This window comes from Hyla sarda, chromosome 2 (assembly GCF_029499605.1).
Source record: "Hyla sarda isolate aHylSar1 chromosome 2, aHylSar1.hap1, whole genome shotgun sequence".
NCBI lineage: Eukaryota > Metazoa > Chordata > Amphibia > Anura > Hylidae > Hyla > Hyla sarda.
The window spans coordinates 243,605,896-243,628,469 of NC_079190.1; the positions used below are offsets into that span (position 1 = coordinate 243,605,896).

The following is a 22,574-nucleotide window of genomic DNA, read 5'->3' on the forward strand; positions in this document are numbered from 1 at the left end:
GTAGATTTCCCACTGAAGAATGACACACAATACTTCCGAATACACACACACACACACACACACAATGCCTTCAGCCTCATCCAAATGACTCCAGTCTCCCACGCACACAATGCCGTCAGCCTCCTCCCCAAACCAAATGCCTCCCAGACTACCGCCCACCCTCTACAAATGCTTCAAGACTCCCACTTAAGTGGGATCAAGATCAGAGAGCTGTGTAAGGACATCAGGGATAAAATTGTAGACCTGCACAAGGCTGGGATGGGCTACAGAACAATAGGCAAGCAGCTTGGTGAGAATGCAACAACTGTTGGAGCAATTATTAGAAAAGGGAAGAAGTTCAAGATGGAGGTCAATCTCCCTCGGTTTGGGGCTCCATGCAAGATCTCACCTCGTGGGGCATCAATTATCATGAGGAAGGTGAGGGATAAGCCAAGAACTACAGGCATAACCTGGTCAATGACCTAAGGAGAGCTGGGACCACAGTCTCCAAGAAAACCATTAGAAAACCAAAATCCTCCAGCACAGCAAGGTTCCCCTGCTCAAGCCAGTACATGTCCAGGCCTGTCTGAAGTTTGCCAATGACCATCTGGATGATTCATAGGAGGAATGGGAGAAGGTCATGTGGTCTGATAAAGCAAAAATTGAGCTTTTTGGTCTAAACTCCACTCGCCGTGTTTGGATTAAGAAGAAGGATGAGTAAAACCCCAAGAACACCATCCCACCCGTGAAGCATAGAGGTGGAAACATCATTCTTTGGGGCTACTTTTCTGCAAAGGGGGACAGGACGAGGATGGATGGGGCCATGTATCGTGAGATCTTGGCCAACAACCTCCTTTCCTCAGTAAGTGCATTGAAGATGGGTCGTGGCTGGGTCTTCCAGCATGACAACAACCCAAAACACACAGCCAAGGCCACTAAGTAGTGGCTCCGTAAGAAGCATCTTAAGGCCCTGGAGTGGCCCAGCCAGTCTCCAGACCTGAACCCAATAGAAAATCTTTGCAGGGAGCTGAAAGTCTGTGTTGCCCAGTGACAGCCCAGAAACCTGAAGGATCTTTAAAAGGTCTGTATGGAGAAGTGAGCCAAAATCCCTGCTGCAGTGTGTGCAAACTTGGTCAAGAACTACAGGAAACGTTTGATCTCTGCAATAGCAAACAAAGGTTTCTGTACCAAATATTAAGTTATGCTTTTCTGATGTATCAAATACTTATGTAATGCAATAAAATGCAAATACAGTTTTAAAAAATCATACAATGTGATTTTCTGGATTTTTGTTTCAGATTCCGTCTCTAACAGTTGAAGAGCACCTATGATAAAAATTACAGACCTCTACATGCTTTGTAAGTGGGGAAACCCTGCAAAATTCACAATGTATCACATAATTGTAGCTTGTCCCCTGAATGTAGGCCCCTCTGTAGGTAGCTTGCACCCTGTATGTATAACCCCCCTGTAGGTAGCTTAGCCCTGGTAGGTAGCTTTTCACCTGTAAGTAGGACTCACATAGAGGTGGCTTGCCCCTGTATGCAGGATCTCCTGTAGGTAGAAAGCTTGGCCGCAGTCTTACCTGTTTGTTAGGTGTAGAGAAGTACGGGAATGTATAGGTGTAGAAAAGAGAGTGAGGGGTGGACATGGGTGATGGAGGGGTGTGAGGAGTACGGGGAGAGGGGGCTCACCATACACATATTCATGCTGGGGGACTGTGCACCTTCATACTGGGGAGGATCCAGAGGCCAGGGCTGCCCTACACCGCCCAGAGGAGGAGAATACCTAGAGAAAGGAGCCGCGGCATCCCTATGCCAGAGTGTGTGCACTGTATAACACAGACGACTCTTCCCCCTGTGGCGCTGTGAGTGAGTCCAATGAGGCACTCCAATGAGTGTCCAGGGTGGAAAATTCTCTCTGCACCATCTTTCCCACCAGAGTGTTATCCCAGTTGGGAATCTCTGTGCTAAAGCAAAACCTCCTACCTTTGGACACCACAAATTGTGCAAACTTTCTATTTCTTATATTGTTTGTGTTTTACATCCATATTATTATCAGGATCTCTGCTTGCTGTTAGCTAATATTTTTCTTTCAATCAAGTTGTTGAAACAAGTGGATGAAAACATTTTGAGAAACAGTCTAAGGTGCTGCCTCTGGGTACTCTAGTGACACACCTTCATTTTTGAGCTCATTGTGAATATGCACCTTTTATGTTGTGCTTTGGACCCACTCTTTGTTTTGCTGACTGAAGTGAGACAAAGTGTGAACACAGCTTCAGCAAATGATTGGATGAGTGAATACTAAAAGACTGAAGGGACAAGAATGGTGGGGGATTAAGGCAGTTGTTATTTTCTTACTTACCTGAATCCTTTCCCAAATTTTGCCCTGGACAACCCATTTAAAGGGACTTGGCCGTAGTACATGTTTCAAACTGCAGATTTCTAAGGTGGAATCCCATGTGGATTTGCCTTGCAGCATAGTCCCATCGACTACCATGGGTTTTCTGGGCTGTGTGCTCCCAGCTACAGATCCATGACAGAACTTCTAATGAGGTTATGAATTCTGTCAGAAGATTTTCCTTGTTCAACCTTCTGCCAGAATCTGTCAGTAAAGTCCCATTAGTCAACATTTTTTTTTTAAGTCTAGTTTCTTTCACTTATGAAAGAATATTATAGAATTAACCAACATTCATTATCCTATATTGGTTAAAAATATTTACTGATCAACACCAATTTGTACATTGTGAGGTTAATGACCCTGTTTTTTCTTCTATATTAACTATTAGACACACTGGGTTTTTGTGTTGTTTTAGTTAACCTCAACTTTTGAAGTTCTAAACTGCACTACTCTTGTTGCTACAGTATTAATTTCTACTTTTTTAATGATATTTATTGATAATCTATTTAACTCATGACTGATAACATTTAGCTATACATGTTCGTGAACATGATACATAAATGTGGGTGTATTACTGTAATCTATCACTAGAGGGCAGCAGTGCTTGATTATGCGCACACTATTAAATCAGCTACCGCCATGTTAAAAGAACAGCATTGATTATATGTATATCAATACATTCTAAATATATTAGGCAGCAAGAAAACAGTTAACTCTTAATCCCTTAAAGGGGTACTCCGGTGGAAAACTATTTTTTTCATATCAACTGGCTACAGAAAGATAAACAGATTTGTAAATTAGAAAGATTCACTAGCGCTGAATGGATTTGGATGTGATCAGTGGCTGGACTGCTGCTTGGCCAATAGATGTGCTCTCCTGATAATGCACACCGATATATAATGGATATGACAAAACAAATTATTGAATTGGCAAGCGCTGTATCAGACACAAATCTATTATGGCTAGGTGGTGGGGACTAACCTGATGCTGCTGTAGGAGGAGGGAAGGATCCTGATGGTATGGAAAAGACTATAGATGGTGTGAGGAAGTGCTCACCTTTAAATGATCGGTCACGCTGGTGCGAGCGATGGTGGTTGGAATGGCTGATGTGGTAAGCTGAAGGAGTGATATTCCTGTAGAGGGCGCAGGTAGTAGCTGTTGCTCACTGATCCCCTCTCCTCTGTGATTGGGGGGGGGGGGGTCCCGTTCTAATGGTCGCCTCTCCGGTCTCCTCCTCTCTCCGGTCACAGGCCGCGGTGCCTCCACATCGGTTATTCGATTCTCCCCCCTCAGTTCGTAATAAGAACTGAGGGGGGAGAATCGAATAACCGATGTGGAGGCACCGCGGCCTGTGACCGGAGAGAGGAGGAGACCGGAGAGGCGACCATTAGAACGGGACCCCCCCCCCCCCCCCCCCCCAATCACAGAGGAGAGGGGATCAGTGAGCAACAGCCACTACCTGCGCCCTCTACAGGAATATCACTCCTTCAGCTTACCACATCAGCCATTCCAACCACCATCGCTCGCACCAGCGTGACCGATCATTTAAAGGTGAGCACTTCCTCACACCATCTATAGTCTTTTCCATACCATCAGGATCCTTCCCTCCTCCTACAGCAGCATCAGGTTAGTCCCCACCACCTAGCCATAATAGATTTGTGTCTGATACAGCGCTTGCCAATTCAATAATTAGATTTGTAAATTACTTCTATTTAAAATCTTAACAATTCCAGTACACCTCTTTCCATGTCAGGAACTGTCCAGAGTAGGAGCAAATCCCCATAGCAAACCTCTTCTTCTGCCTGGACATTTTATGACATGGACAGAGGTGGCAGCATTGAGCTCTGTGGTCAGACTGAAAAGAACAAATCACAATACAACTTTGCCTAATTCATCATTGTAATAATTGCCACCGATATGACATTTTTCTATGATGATAAGCAGTTTCTGCTTGGTGTATGCATTTAAACAGTACTTGTTTTTGTTTTATATCTGTGCTTTACCATGGGGATGGCATTTTACAGATTGTGTATGCTTATGTTATCTACTTTTCTGTATGTGTGTACTGGCTACTATGTGGTCTCTGGTTTATTATCCCTGATGCTTTTGCTCTGGTGCTGATAAATTTGGCTTATGTTTCCAAAGTAAGAAACCTTTGTTCCACAGAATACCCATGACTAAGGGAGTTCCTCAACACTGGAAACACGTCGTGAGGGGGGCTGCTCTTTGTGTGCACCTGTGCTCAAAAAGGAAGTGTGCCAAAAAGTCTATCAGAAGAAGTTTACTCCTTGGCTGAATCTTTTACTTTGTTTGTTCTACAGTCTGCTAAGCCAAAGTCAGGCTCTATCCATGCAGAGATGGAAACCCCAAATGAGTGAGGAGCTGGATTTGCTCTGTTACATTTTGCAGGTTTGTTGCTTACCTGCTGTGAGTGCTGAAGCCCTTATCTGTAAGTTTACTTTACTAGTGACAGCTGCCAGACTACTGGGAGAGGGGAGCTCTCCAACACAGAATATTATATCTGAGCCTCTGTCCTGAGCTCATGTGGGGAAAATTAGGGCTTTAGGGGATTAATGTGTCTCTGTTTGTGTATGTCAGTTTGTGTACGATGTATGTGATTGTATGTGTATGTGCCCCTTGCCTGAACTCTGTAGCACCACCTACTCTTACAGCCAAACCGGGAAGCTTTACAGAGCCTGCAACAGGACAACAGGGTTAAAAGGCAGTTGAAAAAAAATATATAGGCATAATTTATGTTAAATTTCCTGGGTAGGAACCAATACGTTATTACATATGTAAGAACAATAATAATGCTTATTACTAGAGTCTGATCCTCACCATAATCAATGCGGCTACCATTTGAATGTATGTTATCCTCATCTGAGGCTGAAATTAAAATCTCAGCACTCATCAAGTTAGATAAAATCTTAGAAGTGTTTATTTACGTGGAATAAAGGTACGCAAGATGCGTTTCGGCAGTCAAGACATTCATCAACTGTCTACTACATAGAAGGAGCTGCTTAGTATGATTTTAAGTTACAGTGGTCCAAAAAAGACCATTTTATGTTGAAAATATTGTAACCTGAGGCCCATGTAAGTATAGGGACCACTGTATACCCTCATAATAACCTAGAACATTATACCTTGTGCTCACCACAAATGCATATTGAGAGACAGCGCATTGTCTTAACTAATCATATCAGTAGGACCTGGTATGTAAGAGTTTGCTGCCTTAAAAATAAACAGTGCTTTCATTCACTGACAGAAAACAAATACAGTAGAATCTCCCAATAGTGGACACTCACGGGGGGAAAAAAAGTGTCCGCTATTGAGAGATGTCCCCTATTGGGAAAAAAGGCTCACAAATCTTTCTAAATGAAAGAATACTGTACTGTACTTACCCCAGAGTGTAATTACCTATAAAACACGATAAAAAGCAATATTATAGTAGAATCTACCTACGACGTTTAAACACCCCCTGTACTATTTCACCATTTCCCCAGTGCCATTTTATTCCCCTTCTTGATCCCTCCAATGCCACTTCATTCTCCCCCCCACTACCACCCTCTGTGTTATTTTTCCCCCCTTATCCCCTGTACCATTTTATCCCCCTGTGCCATTTAATTCCCCCCTAATCTCCCTGTGCCACTTTATTCCCCGTGTGCCAAATCATCCCTCCTAACCCCTTGTGACACATCACTTTTCCCCTTCTCTACTCCCCCTGTTGTTTTTCTACCTGGCCAACTGGCTCCGGTGCAGGGGCTCTTAGCGGGTTTGATGTCCTCTGCGCTGTACTCACTGAAAGATGTCAGAAGAACGTCAAACCCGCTAAGAGCCCCTGCACCTGAGCCTGCTTGCCAGATAAGAAAAATAAAAGGGGGAGGAAGGAAGGGGAAAAGTGATGTGACACAAGGGGTGAGAGGGGGATGATTTGGCACAGGGGTATAAAGGAAGAGTGAAATGGCACAGATGGGATAAAGGGGGAAAGAAATCACACAGGGGGATGAAATGGCACGAGAGTGGTAAAGAATGGGTGATGAATTTGCACAGAGGGTAATAAAAGGGGAATGAAATAGCATGGGGGAGATTAAGGGGAAATTATGTGAAACGGGGTAATAAAGAGGGGGATGAATTGGTATCGTGGGAATAAAGTGGCACGGGGGATCAGAGGGGGGGTAAATGATGTGGTCGGCAGATGTAAAGAAGCATGTGACCATGTTCTTCTACTTCAGTGCTGGGGCTGCTGCAGGGGGGTTGCCTGGGCCCTTTACTACGGTATTGGCTATAGGGTCGGAACATAAGCCTGGTTGTCCCCTATTGGGTGTGTTTTTCCGCTATTTGCTGGGTTTTGTTCCCTATTGGGAGTGTTTTGTTCCCTATTGGTGTGTCCGTGCCTGCTATTGGGAGTGTCCCCTATTCAGAGGGTGCAAATACATTATGTAATATGGGAAGTGTTCCCTTTTGGGAGGTGTCTGCTAAGGGAGATTTTAGCGTAAGAAAATAGTGAAGAATTAAAAACTGAAAGGATAGCTGTAAAATTTGTCATTTCTATAATGATTAGCCTTATATACCTAAAACAAAATACATCTTTAAATAGCAATGTAACAACAGTAAATGTTACTGCAAAATGTGCTAATGTTGCTCGATGAGTGAGTTTAGGGAAGCTTCAATAAAGAATTACTGTACAGTCCAGCAGTAAAGGGTGTGACCACTGTGAACCTTTCCCTGCTGCTAACATACCATGGCTGTGCGATAACAGATTAAATAAGTTTCGTTAAACAGGTTCAACAACCTACTCAAATAGTTACTAAAGAATGAGGCACCTTAAAGGGGTTATCCAGGAAAAAACTTTTTTTTTTTTTTTATATATCAACTGGCTCCAGAAAGTTTAACAGATTTGTAAATTACTTCTATTAAAAAATCGTAATCCTTCCAGTACTTATGAGCTTCTGAAGTTAAAGGGGTATTCCGGTGCTTAGACATCTTATCCCCTATCCAAAGGATAGGGGATAAGATGCCTGATCGAGGGAGTCCCGCCGCTGGGGACCCCCGTGATCTTGCACGCGGCACCCCGTTTGTAATCAGTCCCCGGAGCGTGTTTGCTCCGGGACTGATTACCGGTGACTACAGGGCGGGTGGCGTGTGATGTCACGCTCCGCCCCTCAATGCAAGCCTACGGGAGGGGGCGTGACAGCTATCACGCCCCCTCCCGTAGGCTTGCATTGAGGGGCGGAGCGTGACATCACACGGGGGCGTGACGTCACACGCTGCCCGCCCTGTAGTTGCCGGTAATCAGTCCCGGAGCGAACACGCTCCGGGGACTGATTACAAACTGGGTGCCGCGTGCAAGATCACGGGGGTCCCCAGCGGCGGGACTCCCGCGATCAGGCATCTTATCCCCTATCCTTTGGTTAGGGGATAAGATGTCTAAGCACCGGAGTACCCCTTTAAGGTTGTTCTTTTCTGTTTAAGTGCTCTCTGATGACACGTGTCTCGGGAACCGCCCAGTTTAGAAGCAAATCCCCATAGCAAACCTCTTCTAAACTGGGCGGTTCCCGAGACAGGTGTCATCAGAGAACACTTAGACAGAAAAGAACCTTAACTTATGAAGTTTATAAGAACAGAAAGGGTTAAGATTTATTAATAGAAGTAATTTACAAATCTGTTTAACTTTCTGGAGCCAGTTGATATATAAAAAAAAAAATATTTTCTTGATAACCCCTTTAACTGCACTTTAGACTGGGCTCACGTTGTATTCTGGACACTAGTTGGTCAGTATTTTAGTAAAAATAAGGAGTGGGTCCAAAACATAGAAGAAGGTGCAAAATTTACCAGTAGCATTTTTCTCTGTGTCAGTTCCATTCTTGGTTATGGCAAAAAAAAATAAAAAATTACTGACCAAAATGTGAACCCAGCCTCAGACAGAATTTTTCTAGAGATTTCTATTAAGTGTTGGCAAATAATAGCTATTTTACTATAAATGTATGCCATCTAGTTGAAAATACATTGCATAAAAACTGTTGTAAGATTGGGAGCACAGTTTTATGAAATGCCATTCTTACCCTAGCATGCCTAAAGCAGTTTACTGGGATTTATTAAGAGCTTTATATAAAGTTTATATAGGACTGGTTACTGGTTATATAGGACTCCATAGGACTAGTTACAATTTCTTGAAATAACTGGGAACTGTTACTTTGTTGCATTTTTTCAATAGGACTTGTGCTACATTTTTTTTTACAGAACTTGTGCTATATTCTTATTTACAGGACCGGTCTCAATATTTCCTGATACAATCAGGAATTGTCAATTTCATATATTGCTTTTTGTTATAATTTTTATAGCTATAATCCGTTTACAAAAAATCTGGTTATATTATATATGTTTTACTCTCTCTCTAGGCATACAATTTATTACCTATACAGCCGTAGGGCCCTGCGGCTGTTATACATATATATTTTATTTCTATATTTGTTATATTGATTTTATGTATACAATAAATTATATTTATATTAGATCTGGAAATCTGCACTTTTTTCATCTTTTGAACCATCCATCCATCATATTTCTTAATTTTGGGTTAGTTTGCCGAGGACTGAGTAACCCCCTTTTTTCTTCTACAGATTTGTAAATTATCAATACAGTAGAGAATAGAATAACATCGGCACTCACCGGTCTTCTCTTTAAAAAGGCTTCTTTATTAATACATACTCACAACATGAAATGCAGTAAGGGAGAGGGACCCGTGCAGGGGGGGTAAGTAGTAGGCAACAGACTCTGTTTCACTCGTTACACGAGCTTCATCTGGCCATATCTACCTGGAATTCTGTGCTGCTTCTATATTTTTGGAAGTGCGTCAGTATAAGAAAGCATATAGAAAGACATGTGCGTATTAAAAACTGAAAATTTAAAAACATGATGCATTATCAATTTTATCATTCAATCCGAGAGGACCTGCTGCTGCTGTTTGTACGATCCAATATGTTTCTCTTTGCAATAGGTATTGATCCAAACTTATCCCCGGTTTGGGTTTAACTCTTTCTATCCCAGAAAATTTTAGATCATCCAATTGTCCTTTGTGGGCTTCCATCATATGGGCAATAAGACGCGGTGCTCCTTTCAAGGTACGGAACGAATATAGATGTTCCCTAATACGAGCACATAATTGTCTTATAGTTTTGCCGATATAATATAACCCACAGGGGCAATAGATGACATATACCACATAGCGGGCATAACATTTCAAATGCCCGATATATGGATTCGTGGAGGAGTAAATATACTGCCTCTCAAATTCAGCCAAAAAGAGGTTAGCGTATGTACAGGACACCGGGGTCCCGGTGTCCTGTATATACCAACTATCCCCAAACATGGGTACCCCGGTGTCCTGTACATACGCTAACCTCTTTTTGGCTGAATTTGAGAGGCAGTATATTTACTCCTCCACGAATCCATATATCGGGCATTTGAAATTTTATGCCCGCTATGTGGACGACATATTAATAGCTTGGGCAGGGACCGAGTCACAATTTGACAGTTTTGTTAGACATCTAAATGAAGTGAATACAATGAATCTTGCCTTCACATCTCAATTTGGAGGACTATCCATAGAATTTTTAGATGTTAAATTGATTATTAATGGAAATAGAATTGTGAGCGAAGGACTTAGAAAGGATATGTCCAGGAACACCCTTCTTCACTATCACAGCTCTCACCCAGCATCAGTGAAGAAGGGTATTCCCTATGGACAATTTATTCGTCTAAGGCGGAATAATGTACAAGAGGAGACATTTAACATACAAGCCGATGATTTACAAAAAAGACTCATAGAAAGGCAGTATCCAATACAATTAATAAAAGAAGGTAGAGAAAGAACAACAGAAATGCAACGAGTTAATCTATTAAAGAATAAAAACAAGAATAAGACACACACATTGGAACAGAAACGTTTCACTTTCACCTTCCAGAATACATCCTTGAATAGAACTATCGAACAGGCAGTTAGACGCAATTGGCATATAATAGAAAGTGATGCAGAATTGAAAGAAGTAGCTAGTAAAAAACCATTGATTTCATACAGAAAGAACAAAACTATAGGTGACATTTTGAAAAAACAAGTAAAAACAAAGAAAAATACAGAGAATACATGGCTAGAGAAATGTACCCCAAAAGGGAATTTTGCATGTAAGTCATGTAGTTTCTGTAAGTATAATGCAGAGTTAAAAACTATGAGATTGGGTGCAATTACGCACACAGTAACCGACCTTATTACTTGTAGAACTAAATTTGTGGTATATGTCATCTATTGCCCCTGTGGGTTCTATTATATCGGCAAAACTATAAGACAATTATGTGCTCGTATTAGGGAACATCTATATTCGTTCCGTACCTTGAAAGGAGCACCGCGTCTTATTGCCCATATGATGGAAGCCCACAAAGGACAATTGGATCATCTAAAATTTTCTGGGATAGAAAGAGTTAAACCCAAACCGGGGATAAGTTTGGATCAATACCTATTGCAAAGAGAAACATATTGGATCGTACAAACAGCAGCAGCAGGTCCTCTCGGATTGAATGATAAAATTGATTATGCACCATGTTTTTAAATTTTCAGTTTTTAATACGCACATGTCTTTCTATATGCTTTCTTATACTGACGCACTTCCAAAAATGGCGATGGTTAGCCAATGGTGAGACTCTAACGAGAACTCGCCAGGTGTGTCAGGAGAGGAGGGCGGTCCGGAGCGCTTGCGATTGGCCGCCCACCTGTATAAGAAGCAGCACAGAATTCCAGGTAGATATGGCCAGATGAAGCTCGTGTAACGAGTGAAACAGAGTCTGTTGCCTACTACTTACCCCCCCTGCATGGGTCCCTCTCCCTTACTGCATTTCATGTTGTGAGTATGTATTAATAAAGATGCCTTTTTAAAGAGAAGACCGGTGAGTGCCGATGTTATTCTATTCTCTACTGTATTGAAGATTTGAACTTTGCTACTACGTCAGAGCACCACCACATCTCTATTGGTTTGTCCTAGTCACACGCCCACCGTACAATCCAGTCTAGCCAGTAGGAGCAGTGCCGAATATCACATCTTCTCCTTGAGATTTGTAAATTACTTCTATTTAAAAATCTTAATCCTTCCAGTACTTATCAGCTGCTGTATACTACAGAAGAAGTTGTATTTCTTTCTGGAGTTCTTTTCCATCTGACCACAGTGCTCTCTGCTTACACCTCTCTCCATGTCAGGAACTATACAGAGCAGGATAGGTTTGTTATGGGGATTTGCTTGTACTCTGGACAGTTCCTGACATGTACAGGGGTGTCAGCAGAGAGCACTGCGGTCAGACAGAAAAGAAATTAAAAAAGAAAAGAACTTCCTCTGTAGTATACAGCAGCTGATAAGTACTGGAAGGATTAAGATTTTTTTTAATAGAAGTAATTTACAAAAATGCTTAACTTTCTGGCACCAGTTGATTTAAAAAATAAAAATAAAATTCCACTGGAGTACCCCTTTAAGGATCCAGGCATTACTTATTATTATATTAAGACTACATCCCTGCTTCAAGATATATTGCCTTGGGTGCAAAATTCTTAGGGGCACAAACTCTGACAGATTTTGGAACCCTTGGAATCTAAAGTACACAGCATATTTGCCAGGCTGGGTGCCTGGCATTTTGTCTGGAGAATGTTAAAGGAAAACTGTCACTTGTTTTCTCCCACACTATCCACAGGTACTAGTGGATAGTGCGGGAGACGCTGATTAAAATGAACCCTACCTTGTCCGGATCTGCGCCGCCGTTCTCCCGCAATTGTAGTTTTATTATCTGTTGAAATCTTCCTGTAACTGACACGGGCGGGGCTTCGGCGCTTAACTGGCACTGACGTCAGTGCCGCTTATGAATATTCATCTCCCCTCCCTCCAGTTCTCCCTCTCTTTGCCACTCGTAACTGGGGGGAGCGGGGATGAATATTCATAAGCAGCGCTAACGTCAGTGCCAGTTATGCGCCGAAGCCCCTCCAGTGCCAGTTACAGGAACAGATAATTAAACTACAATTGCGGGAGAATGGCGGCGCAGATCCGGACAAGGTAGGGCTCATTTTAATCAGCGTCTCCCACACTATCCACCAGTACCTGTGGATAGTGCGGGAGAAAATATCTGACCGTTTTCCTTTAAGTGACTGGCCGGCTGTCATACATATACAATGTATTGAGGCATTATGGAACAATTGGCTCCATGTAACTTTATTCACTGCATAGGCCGCAGAGATCCTCCAATCAAACTGTTATCATGTTATCAAGTCAGCCAACATTAGGTTGTACAATATTAGGTTGCTCAGTTGGGAATGTAGAGATACAGTATATACCATGATAAACAGTATCCCAGAAGCTGTGCTGGTACCCTCACTCCAAAGTGCTGTCTAAACATACAAGGTTCAGATACTCCAAGACTTTTTGCCTTAGAACTATGCGTTTCGGGAACCTTTGTCTGTAACCAGAGAAAAGTGGGAACATTCCCTTAACATTTTTGTAAATATTTTATTGTATCTTTTAAGTGACAACACTGAATAAATAACACTCAATGTAAATTACATTAACACTTTAGGGACATGTGAACTCCTTTTTGACCCTTTGCATAGGAAAATTAAAGCATATTTTACGCTATGAAAGCACAGACAGATATATAAAAGGTACCATGTGCCTTCTCAGCCTAAGGGTACGTTCACACTACGGAATCCCCGCGGAATTCCACAGTGTGAACTTTACATTAGTGTGAATGGGTCTCTGTGGAATTTCAGCGGCGGACAATTCCGCTGCTGAAATTGTTCCGTGCAAAGAAAGAATTCTTTGCGCGGATTTCGCTAGCACTGCACAGCCGTCAAAGTATTTTCGGCAGTGACCGCAGTGGGAAAGCACCCTAACAGCTATTTACCAGCAATGTGAGCAATGTAGAGCAGGAATTGAAGCCATCCACTTCATACTTCTGAAATGACAAGAAAATAAATGCACGAAAAATGGTAGGGGAGAACGCCTATAATACTGTGGCTTCCCAAACAGGGAGCCTCCAATTGTTCCTAAACTACAGCCCTAATCATTCCCAGACAGCTTTTGGCTGTCTGGGAATGATGGGGGTTGTAGTTTAGTAGCAATCGGAGTCTCCCTGTTTAGGAAAGAACTGCCAGAAGGGTTTATTCTTGTTATTCACGTTACACAAAACGAACAATGTGAACAGAGCCTTGTCTGTACCACCAAATGGGCTCCTGGGCTTTGATGTCATCACTAGGGGCAGAGCTGCACTGGAGCAGCAGCCAGGGAGATAAGTGGAAGTCGGCCTCTGTATCCAGTATATCCAGCTATCTATAGATAGCTGGGTATACTGTATAGCCTCAAAGGGTTGCTGTGCAGCCCTCTGTAGTGCTGGTTAACTCTTTCCTTGCTGGCACTATGGCCAACAACTGCTCATGTCAAGAGCAGCGATCTCTACATATCACTGCTTTTAGTGTATATTGTTTCTGGGCAGGCTAGGAGCAGGAAGTCCTGTCCATATAGTGATGGGATTTCCAGCTCCTGTGCAGTGTAAATCGGTGCACTATGCACCTATGCATACTGTATGGCCGGTGGAGATGGGTAGTGATGCTGTGCATTACTCCTTACCTCGTTTAGACTGCATCCAACCCATGGAGTGGTACCCTTAAGACAGTGAAAAACTGCCACAGGGTACAAAATGGCTGTTTCTACGAACCAGAAAAACTGCCAAAATGCAGGAAAAAACTGTGGCAATTTTTGGGAGTTTTTCTGGTATAAAAAGAAAGTGGAAACTAAACCTGAAGAAGATGAGATGGGAAGTATGGGATTTCACCGCGGCGGTCCCGAACAGCCCGACTGAGCAGCCGGAAAACTTTCAGTTTCACTTTAGAAGCGGCGGTCAGCTTTGACCGCCGCTTCTAAAGGGTTAATACCGCACATCGCCGCGATCGGCGATGTGTGGTATTAGCCGCGGGTCCCGGCCGTTGATTAGCGCCGGGACCGACGCGATATGATGCGGGAGCCGGCGCAGGACGTAAATATACGTCCTGCGTCGTTAAGGGGTTAAAGGGGTTATCCAGGAAAATTTTTTTATATATATATATATATATATATCAACTGGCTAAAGAAAGTTAAACAGATTTGTAAATTACTTCTATTAAAAAATTGTAATCCTTTCAGTACTTATGAGCTTCTGAAGTTAAGGTTGTTCTTTTCTGTCTAAGTGCTTTCTGATGCCATGTGTCTCGGGAACCGCCCTGTTTAGAAGAGGTTTGCTATGGGGATTTGCTTCAAAACTGGGCGGTTCCCGAGACACGTGTCATCAGAGAGCACTTAGATAGAAAAGAACAACCTTAACTTCAGAAGCTCATAAGTACTGAAAGGAATAAGATTTTTTAATAGAAGTAATTTACAAATCTGTTTAACTTTCTGGAGCCAGTTGGTATATATATTATATATATACAAAGTTTTTTCCTGGATAACCCCTTTAAAGGGAAAAGCAGAGGGCCTACAGTAAAGCTTACAAATTATTTTTTTTAATGAAAAATACTATAAAAAAAAACATTGTCAAAACAAAACATCACGGCTCATCTTAAGTTTGTAAGAGGCAAGCTGGTTCTATGTTGTTGGGACAAAAAAAAAATTCTATATATATATTTTTTTTTGCAGAGATGTGCAATGCTGCACACTAACAGTAAAAATCCATTTTAACTAGGATGCATAGTGGAGGGAGCATCATTGATTTCACAGGAGAGAGTAAGGGCATCAGTCAGTGACCTCAAGCTGACAATAAGTCATGCAATAAGTAAAAAACTCTAAGCACTCTTATTCAATCTTTTCCTTAACCCTATTAAGTAAAATGACCTAAAGAGGGTTGTGTATGGAAGGAATTCTAGAAATAATCATGAACTGAAATTGACATTTAAAAAACTAAAAAATAAGGTGCAGCTCACAACAGAAGGACCGAGGCAGTTAAAGCTAAAGCCGGACCCCACCGGCAACAATAATGTAAATTAATAAAAACCTATAGCTTATGCCTCTAGGACCTCACCAATGGTGCATAATGGTGTGGACAAAGATAGATGTAACAGCGTTTAATCAAAAATTGCTTTTAATTCAGATATAAAATGTAATATATATATATATAAATAAAATAGTAGCAAAATATCAAAATAGTGGTAAGATATCACATTACACTGGCATTGATCTAATGAAAATCTCACTGGGCCCTAGTGAGGTATCAAAAAATGTGTGAATTAATATTTAAATAAGTCCATGAATCTGCAGATAAAAAAAATATAAAAATAAAAATACCAATATAAAAATGAGTTCGTAAGAAACGTATGGATATTGTAACATAAAGTCAATGAAGAAATTAATAAAAAAGTTGATGAATGAATGATACGGAGTATCTCTCACCACTGCTTCTGGCTTGGTCTGTTGTAGTGGATGGATCGCAGCCTCATAATCCTCATGTGCCCCAATGAGTGGAAGGGGGGCACAGATTGATATATCTCCCTTAGCAGCCCCGTTGGCAAGGGGGCGCAGATGTTGCGTGCCGTGGGCTCCGATGGCAGGGGAGCAAGCGGCAGTTGCAGCGCTCTGGACCTCGTTCGCTTACCGGCTTAGCACAGACGGCACTAGTTTGGCACTCCGGCAGGAGTGTCAGTCGGCTCGGGTGCGACAACGGGTCTGCTGGTGATGGTATTCCGGGAGCAATGGAAGGTCTGGGATTGGCGTCCCACGTGGAGGCAGAAGATGAGGCTATGAGATGCAATGGATGGTAAGGTTACAGCCAGGCAGGGCGGAGTAGAACAGATTTAACTCCTCGGTTGCCGAGGTATTTGCAGATGGACGCTGATGATAACTGTGTGAATAGTGCCAGATTTCTAAACGCGTTTCGGGGTACTGGGAAACAAAGACCTCCGACCCCTTCTTCAGTAGAAATGTGTATATATTATATACAACTGCCGCTTGCTCCCCTGCCATCGGAGCCCACGACACGCAACATCTGCGCCCCCTTGCCAACGGGGCTGCTAAGGGAGATCTATCAATCTGTGCCCCCCTTCCACTCATTGGGGCACATAAGGATTATGAGGCTGCGATCCATCCACTACAACAGACCAAGCCAGAAGCAGTGGTGAGAGATACTCCGTATCATTCAGTCATCAACTTTTTTATTAATTTCTTCATTGACTTTGTTACAATATCCATACGTTTTTTACGGACTCATTTTTATATTGGTATTTTTATTTTTATATTTTTTTTATCTGCAGATTCATGGACTTATTTAAATATTAATTCACACATTTTTTGATACCTCACTAGGGCCCAGTGAGATTTTCATTAGATCAATGCCAGTGTAATGTGATATTTTACCACTATTTTGATATTTTGCTACTATTTTATTTATAAATATATTACATTTTATATCTGAATTAAAAGCAATTTTTGATTAAACGCTGTTACATCTATCTTTGTCCATACCATTATGCACCATTGGTGAGGTCCTAGAGGCATAAGCTATAGGTTTTTATGAAATTGACATTTGCAGGGAAGAATTATCCAGGAGGCATTTGTTGAAGGTGACTGCTGCAAAAGAGGGATCTACTGCTTATTTAATTAAAGAGTTCAGTTACTTTTTCTCTCTGCATTGTGGATGTTTACATACTGTGCTCAACAAAAGACATGAACAGTACAACTGACTGTGTGTTATTAATATAGTTAGATTATGTTGGTCTATAATTGTGACTTAATGTAGATAATAATCAGGCCTCTTTTTATTCATAGTAAATGTAAAAATCCTGGTAATATCAAAGTGTTCACTTATTTTTTCCCCCGGCAACTGTAGGGGAAACTGAGCCCGTACATTCTAGTAAGTGTGACATCTGTGGTATGTAAAATATTTGAAGATATGAACTGCAAAAGTTTTAATTAAAGAAAACAGGTTGTGACAAAACAGCAGAATTGGTTTCTATAAGAAGATAACTGCAAATCTGGATGTTGATCATGAGTCTAATATGATATGTGGTGGCAGGGTGTGTGGTGCAGGGCAGATGTTGTTAACCTAGGAGCAGATGGCATCAACCCCTTGTATTCGTGATGCCAGGGCGTGGATTAGCCTATAATCACCCGAAGGTATACCGCTGGATCCTGGGCTAGTCACGGGGGGCAATAAAGACTCCGATGCCAAGTTTCGGACAACGGTAGCTTTACTGAGGGTAGACAGTTGGTAAAGTCTATACAGTTCAGCCAGGGCCCAAGGAGGGGACCAGTGACACAGAGACCTTAAGTGCTTGCTGGTACTTGTAGTAGGACTGGACAATTGAATGCAGACCACGCTGACTTGACAGATGACAGGGACTGACTCGACTTGACTCATAAAGCTGTGACTTTAGCTTACTTGATTTGATTGTGGCTGCAGGACTGGACTTTGAGGTCTCCTACAATCTGGACACACACACTAGGCATGACTGCACTGGACTTCAGCTTAGCAGAAGAGCAGAGCTCAAAGAGAGAAAAGCTAGCTCCACCCAGGGCTTATATGGGGGAGACTAGCAGGGAGCCCATAGGTCACTCTTGGGATCACCTGGTCACTTGTACCTCCTGGATAACAATTACATGACATCACATGGTATAACTCTAAGGCTAGGTTCAGACTACGGAATATCCAGGCAGAAAATTTCCGCCCGGTGATTCCGAGTGCGGCCAGCGCCGGCTGAATCAGTCGGCGCTAGGACCGCGCGGACACTGCAGTCTCCAATGGACTGCAATGTGTTCCGCGCGGGTTTCCGCCTGAAGAAAGAGCACCGCCTTTCTTCAGGCGGAAATTTCTAAGCAGATTTTCAAAGCGGATTTTCCGCTTCACAAATTCCCAAGTGTGAATTTGTGAACGGAAAATCATTCACTAAACTATACATTTTAGAAAGCGGAATTTCCGCCTGCAATTTCAAAGCAAAATTGCAGGCGGAAATTCCGTAGTCTGAACGTAGCCTTAAAGCAACATTACATTTTGTAACACTTTACATGGTAAAACATATTTACAATGGGGAAACAAGTGCAGGGGGCCATGGGGACATTGAAGGTCGCTGCCTGACAGGACAGCAGGAGCACGGGGTAATACCTACTGGGCCACCTCAATATATCTAGATTTCATAGAAATCATTTGATACTGTACTGTGAACTTTATCTGCAAATATGACTTTAATGCTGTTGGCATACACATCTCACAACAGCTTACTGTAATTCCTGTACTTGGGGATCTGTAAATTTCTAAATTGTAGGTTTTATTGGAGGTACATCCTTTTTTCCCTTGTAAATTGGAGAGTTATTGGTTTTTTTGCAATTTTTTTTGTTGGAAATTCTGTCGCACGACACATGCGACACAAAAATCACCATTAAAAAAGCCTAAGTAAATGAGGCCCAATGCCTGATTAATAGCCCCATACTGTTACTGAAAAAAAGTATACGGTAATTCATTGATCGATATTGCCTCTATATAGTGACCATATACTAGTAAATATCAGCTCTGTGTCATGAAGACTGGAAATGTAATTACAGTGACGTCCGGGGACTGACATGTGACATTTTCTCTGATTGGAGTGATTCACTTTCCCTCTCCTTCTTCACTCAGCCCAGCCCATCATGAAGACTTCGTCCATCCATGACTCATCTCATTTCTATACTGTAATAAGCCCCCTTATGCCCCTTTCTTGTAGTTGCACCCCTTGTGCCCCCATACCGTAACCAACTCCCTTCATGCCCCCGCATTATAGTTAGGACCCCATATTGTAACCAGGCCTCCTTTGTGATCCCTCTTTGTAGTTAAAGGAAACTGGACAGCGGATTTACGCAGGCAGACCTGTTGCACAGGTGTTGAGTCCACTGAGTGACTGTCCGTTCTATTTGATATGTTTGAGCACTTTATTGTGGTGCCACAGGGGTGCAAGGAATACCTGATCACTTTGTGATGCCAGGGCACCGTTAGCCTATACACGGTCCGAGGTTGGAGACAGCTTCTCCTGGGCCAGACACGGGGAGTAAAGAAACACACTGACTTAAGGTTACGGATAACTGCCTTTTACTGAGCAGGGTGCATATGTTATTACATACCAACAGTATGGTGCAGAGTGGAGAGGATGCAATGTAACCCCTTGGGAGAGCTGTTGCCTTGCTGGGACTTATGGTACTTTTCACCCACTGAATTAATAATGACTTGATATGAGACTGAAAATTGTTCCAGGTCGCTAGGTTTCTGACAAGGTCCTGTGACTTTCTCTGCCAAGGCTAGAATTTCCTCTGTGCGGGGGATTCCTTGCAGAATCACTGGATAAGACTTGAGATCAGATTTTGTGCTGGGCCTTCCCTCAGAGCTTCTCCACATAACAACTCACACCTTTACCACACTTGAGCTCAGAACTGATCTGAAGTAACTCCTCCACCACTATTCTATATAGCTAACATTTTAGGGGTTCCTATTGACAACCAGGGTCACATGGCCTATGCTGCTCTCCAACTCTTAAAGATACAACACATATATAAATAACAGATAACATAGTGCTTATGAAAAATATAATAACCATTTGATAAAGTGCTTGAACATAATATCTATAGCAACCAGTCCTTTAGTGGGCTCAACACCTGTGCCGCAGGTCTGCCCGAGGAAGTCCGAAGCCCACAGTATAGCCTTTGGTGCTGGGACACCGCATTATCATATGTTTGTACAGTGACCCCCCGACACGCGATGGCCCCGACATATGATCAAATTGACATACAATGGCCTCTCAGAGGCCATCGCATCTCGATGTCAGCATCGACATACGATGCTTTTTTATGTCGGGGCACCGCATTAAGTGCTATCCGGCAGCGCAAAATGCTTAAGCTGCCGCCGGATAGCAGCTTAATGTTCCCCGTGTGGTGCAGTAAGTATTACTTACCCCTCCACGATGATCCGTGGGGCCCTTTTGGTCCAGCATTGGTCCTCTGGTGTCTTCTCGGCCCTCTCCGGTGACGTCAGTACGAAGCTGCGTACGCCGTCCCGTCATCCAATAGGAACGGCGTACGCAGCAGCGTAATGATGTCGCTACGTAGGCCCAGTAAGGCCTTGCGGAAGACAGTGGAGGATCGGAGAAGACAGCGGAGGACCGGAGAAGACCAGGAGAGCCCAGCAGAGGACCGGAGAAGACCAGGAGAGCCCAGCGGAGGCCCAGGGACACCATCGGGAGCGGCGGGACGAGGTCCGGAGTGGCGGGGACAGGTGAGTACAGCTTCCTATACTTTACATTGCACGAATCCCTCAACATACGATGGATTCGACAAACGGTGGCTGGTTTGGAATTAATTACCATCGTATGTTGAGGGACCACTGTATACCCTGTTCTAAATTATTATGCAAATTATATTTTTCTCATTTACCTAAATAATTGATGTAAATAACAGTCAGCATAATTCTCATGTTATCAACTATCAAGAGTACAATTCAAATTTTATTGAACAAACCTCCTAATGATAACAGGATTTTTTTTTACATAAAAAATTTACAATGCACTGTTCCAAATTTCTCACGTACAGTAAGTTTCAAAACACTTTATAGGTTGCAAAGAACTGAAAATTGTTATTTGTTGTGTTTGCAGCATATTTACTGAAATCAAAAGCTATGTCAATCAAACTTTTAACAACATTTTAACTTTTTAAACATTTTAACAGGTCTCGTTACATTTTAACATAGGACCCCTTATTTGATAGCAGCTTCACAAATCTTGCATCCATTGAGTTTTTGGACAGTTTCTGCTTGAATTTGTTTGAAAGATGTCAGAATAGCCTCCCAGAGCTGCTGTTTGGATGTAAACTGCCTCCCACCCTCATAGATCTTCTGCTTGAGGATTCTCCAAAGGTTCTCAATTGGATTGAGGTCAGGGATGGAGGCCACACCATGACTTTTTCTCCTTTCATCCCCATAGCAGCCATTGATGCAGAGGTATTTTTTGCAGCATGAGATGCTGTACCAGGTGGTCGGTGGCCAAGTGGTCAGTCAGAAATTCCACATACTTTGCAGAGGTCATCTTTACACCTTAGGGGACCCTAAAGGGGCCCAAAAAATGACTCCACCACCGCCTTCCTGATGTCGCACCCTTGTTGGAAGGGTGGCCGTCCACCAACCATCCGCTACTCCATCCATCTAGACCATTTAGGGTTGCACGACATTCATCAGTGAACAAGACTGTTTGAAAATTAGTCTTCATGTATTTTTCTGCCCAATGCAGCCGTTTCTGCTTCTGAGCATTGGTTATTGGTGGCCGAATAGAAGGTTTATGCACTTGTTATGCAGTTGCAAGACTCTGGAGGACTCTACACCTTGATGTTCGTGGCACTCCAGAGGCACCAGCAGCTTCAAATATCTGTTTGCTGCTATGTAATGGTATTTTAGCAGCTGCTCTCTTGATCCGATGCATGGATCTGGCAGAAATCTTCAATGTGCCTTTATCTGCACAAACCCGCCTGTGCTCTGAATCATCCACAAATCTCTTAACAGTGTGATGATCATGCTTAGGTGTTCGTGAAATATCTAATGTTTTCATACCTTGCCCAAGGCATTGAACTATTTTACTCTTTCGGCAGCAGAGAGATCCTTTTTCTTCCCCATATTGCTTGAAAATGTGGAGCACCCACCTTTAGTAGTTTTTCCTTAATTTAGGCTCACCTGGCAATCTAATTATCACAGGTGTCCGAGATTGTTTTAAGTGATCAAAAGAGCCCTGAACACAATGCCATCCATGAGTTAAACTGAAAAACAAAATATTTAATCTTTGTGACACTTAAATATAATTTGCATAATAATTTGGAACAGGGTGTAATGTTTCCTATATGCACTGTAAAATATGTTATGTGTCTTATACCTTTAAGAGCAGAGAAGTGTAATCCATGTGACCCTGCCTGCTCAATGGGAACCCCTAAATTCTGTAGTATAAAGTGTAGTGGGGGAGGAGTTGCCTAAGTTCTTCCCCAGTTTTGTATTGAGCACAAGTGTGGTAAAGAAGTGAAGTTTTGTCTGGAGAAATCCTAAAGGAGGCCCAAGAATGAATCAATTCCCAATCCTATCCAGCCATTCTGCAAGTGATCCCCCGTACAGCCGAAATTCAAGCCCTGGCAGAGAAAGTAACAGGACCTTGTCAGAAC

At 42.5% G+C, this 22,574-nt stretch overlaps 1 protein-coding gene across 2 annotated transcripts in view; it reads left to right on the forward strand.

Annotated features, from left to right (window-relative positions):
* Positions 1-1,276: 1,276 nt before the first annotated feature.
* The window catches only part of UPK3B (uroplakin 3B), a 50,793-nt gene continuing 29,495 nt past the window's right edge, over positions 1,277-22,574 (forward strand). Inside the window, exon 1 of one of the 2 annotated variants that reach the window (XM_056560555.1) lies at positions 1,277-1,337. In XM_056560555.1, coding sequence (XP_056416530.1) covers positions 1,307-1,337 — 31 coding nt within the window. In that variant the 5' untranslated portion in view covers positions 1,277-1,306. Of the gene's footprint in view, positions 1,338-16,045; positions 16,183-22,574 lie in introns of those variants that run through there. The other variant, XM_056560557.1, reaches the window with a different exon arrangement.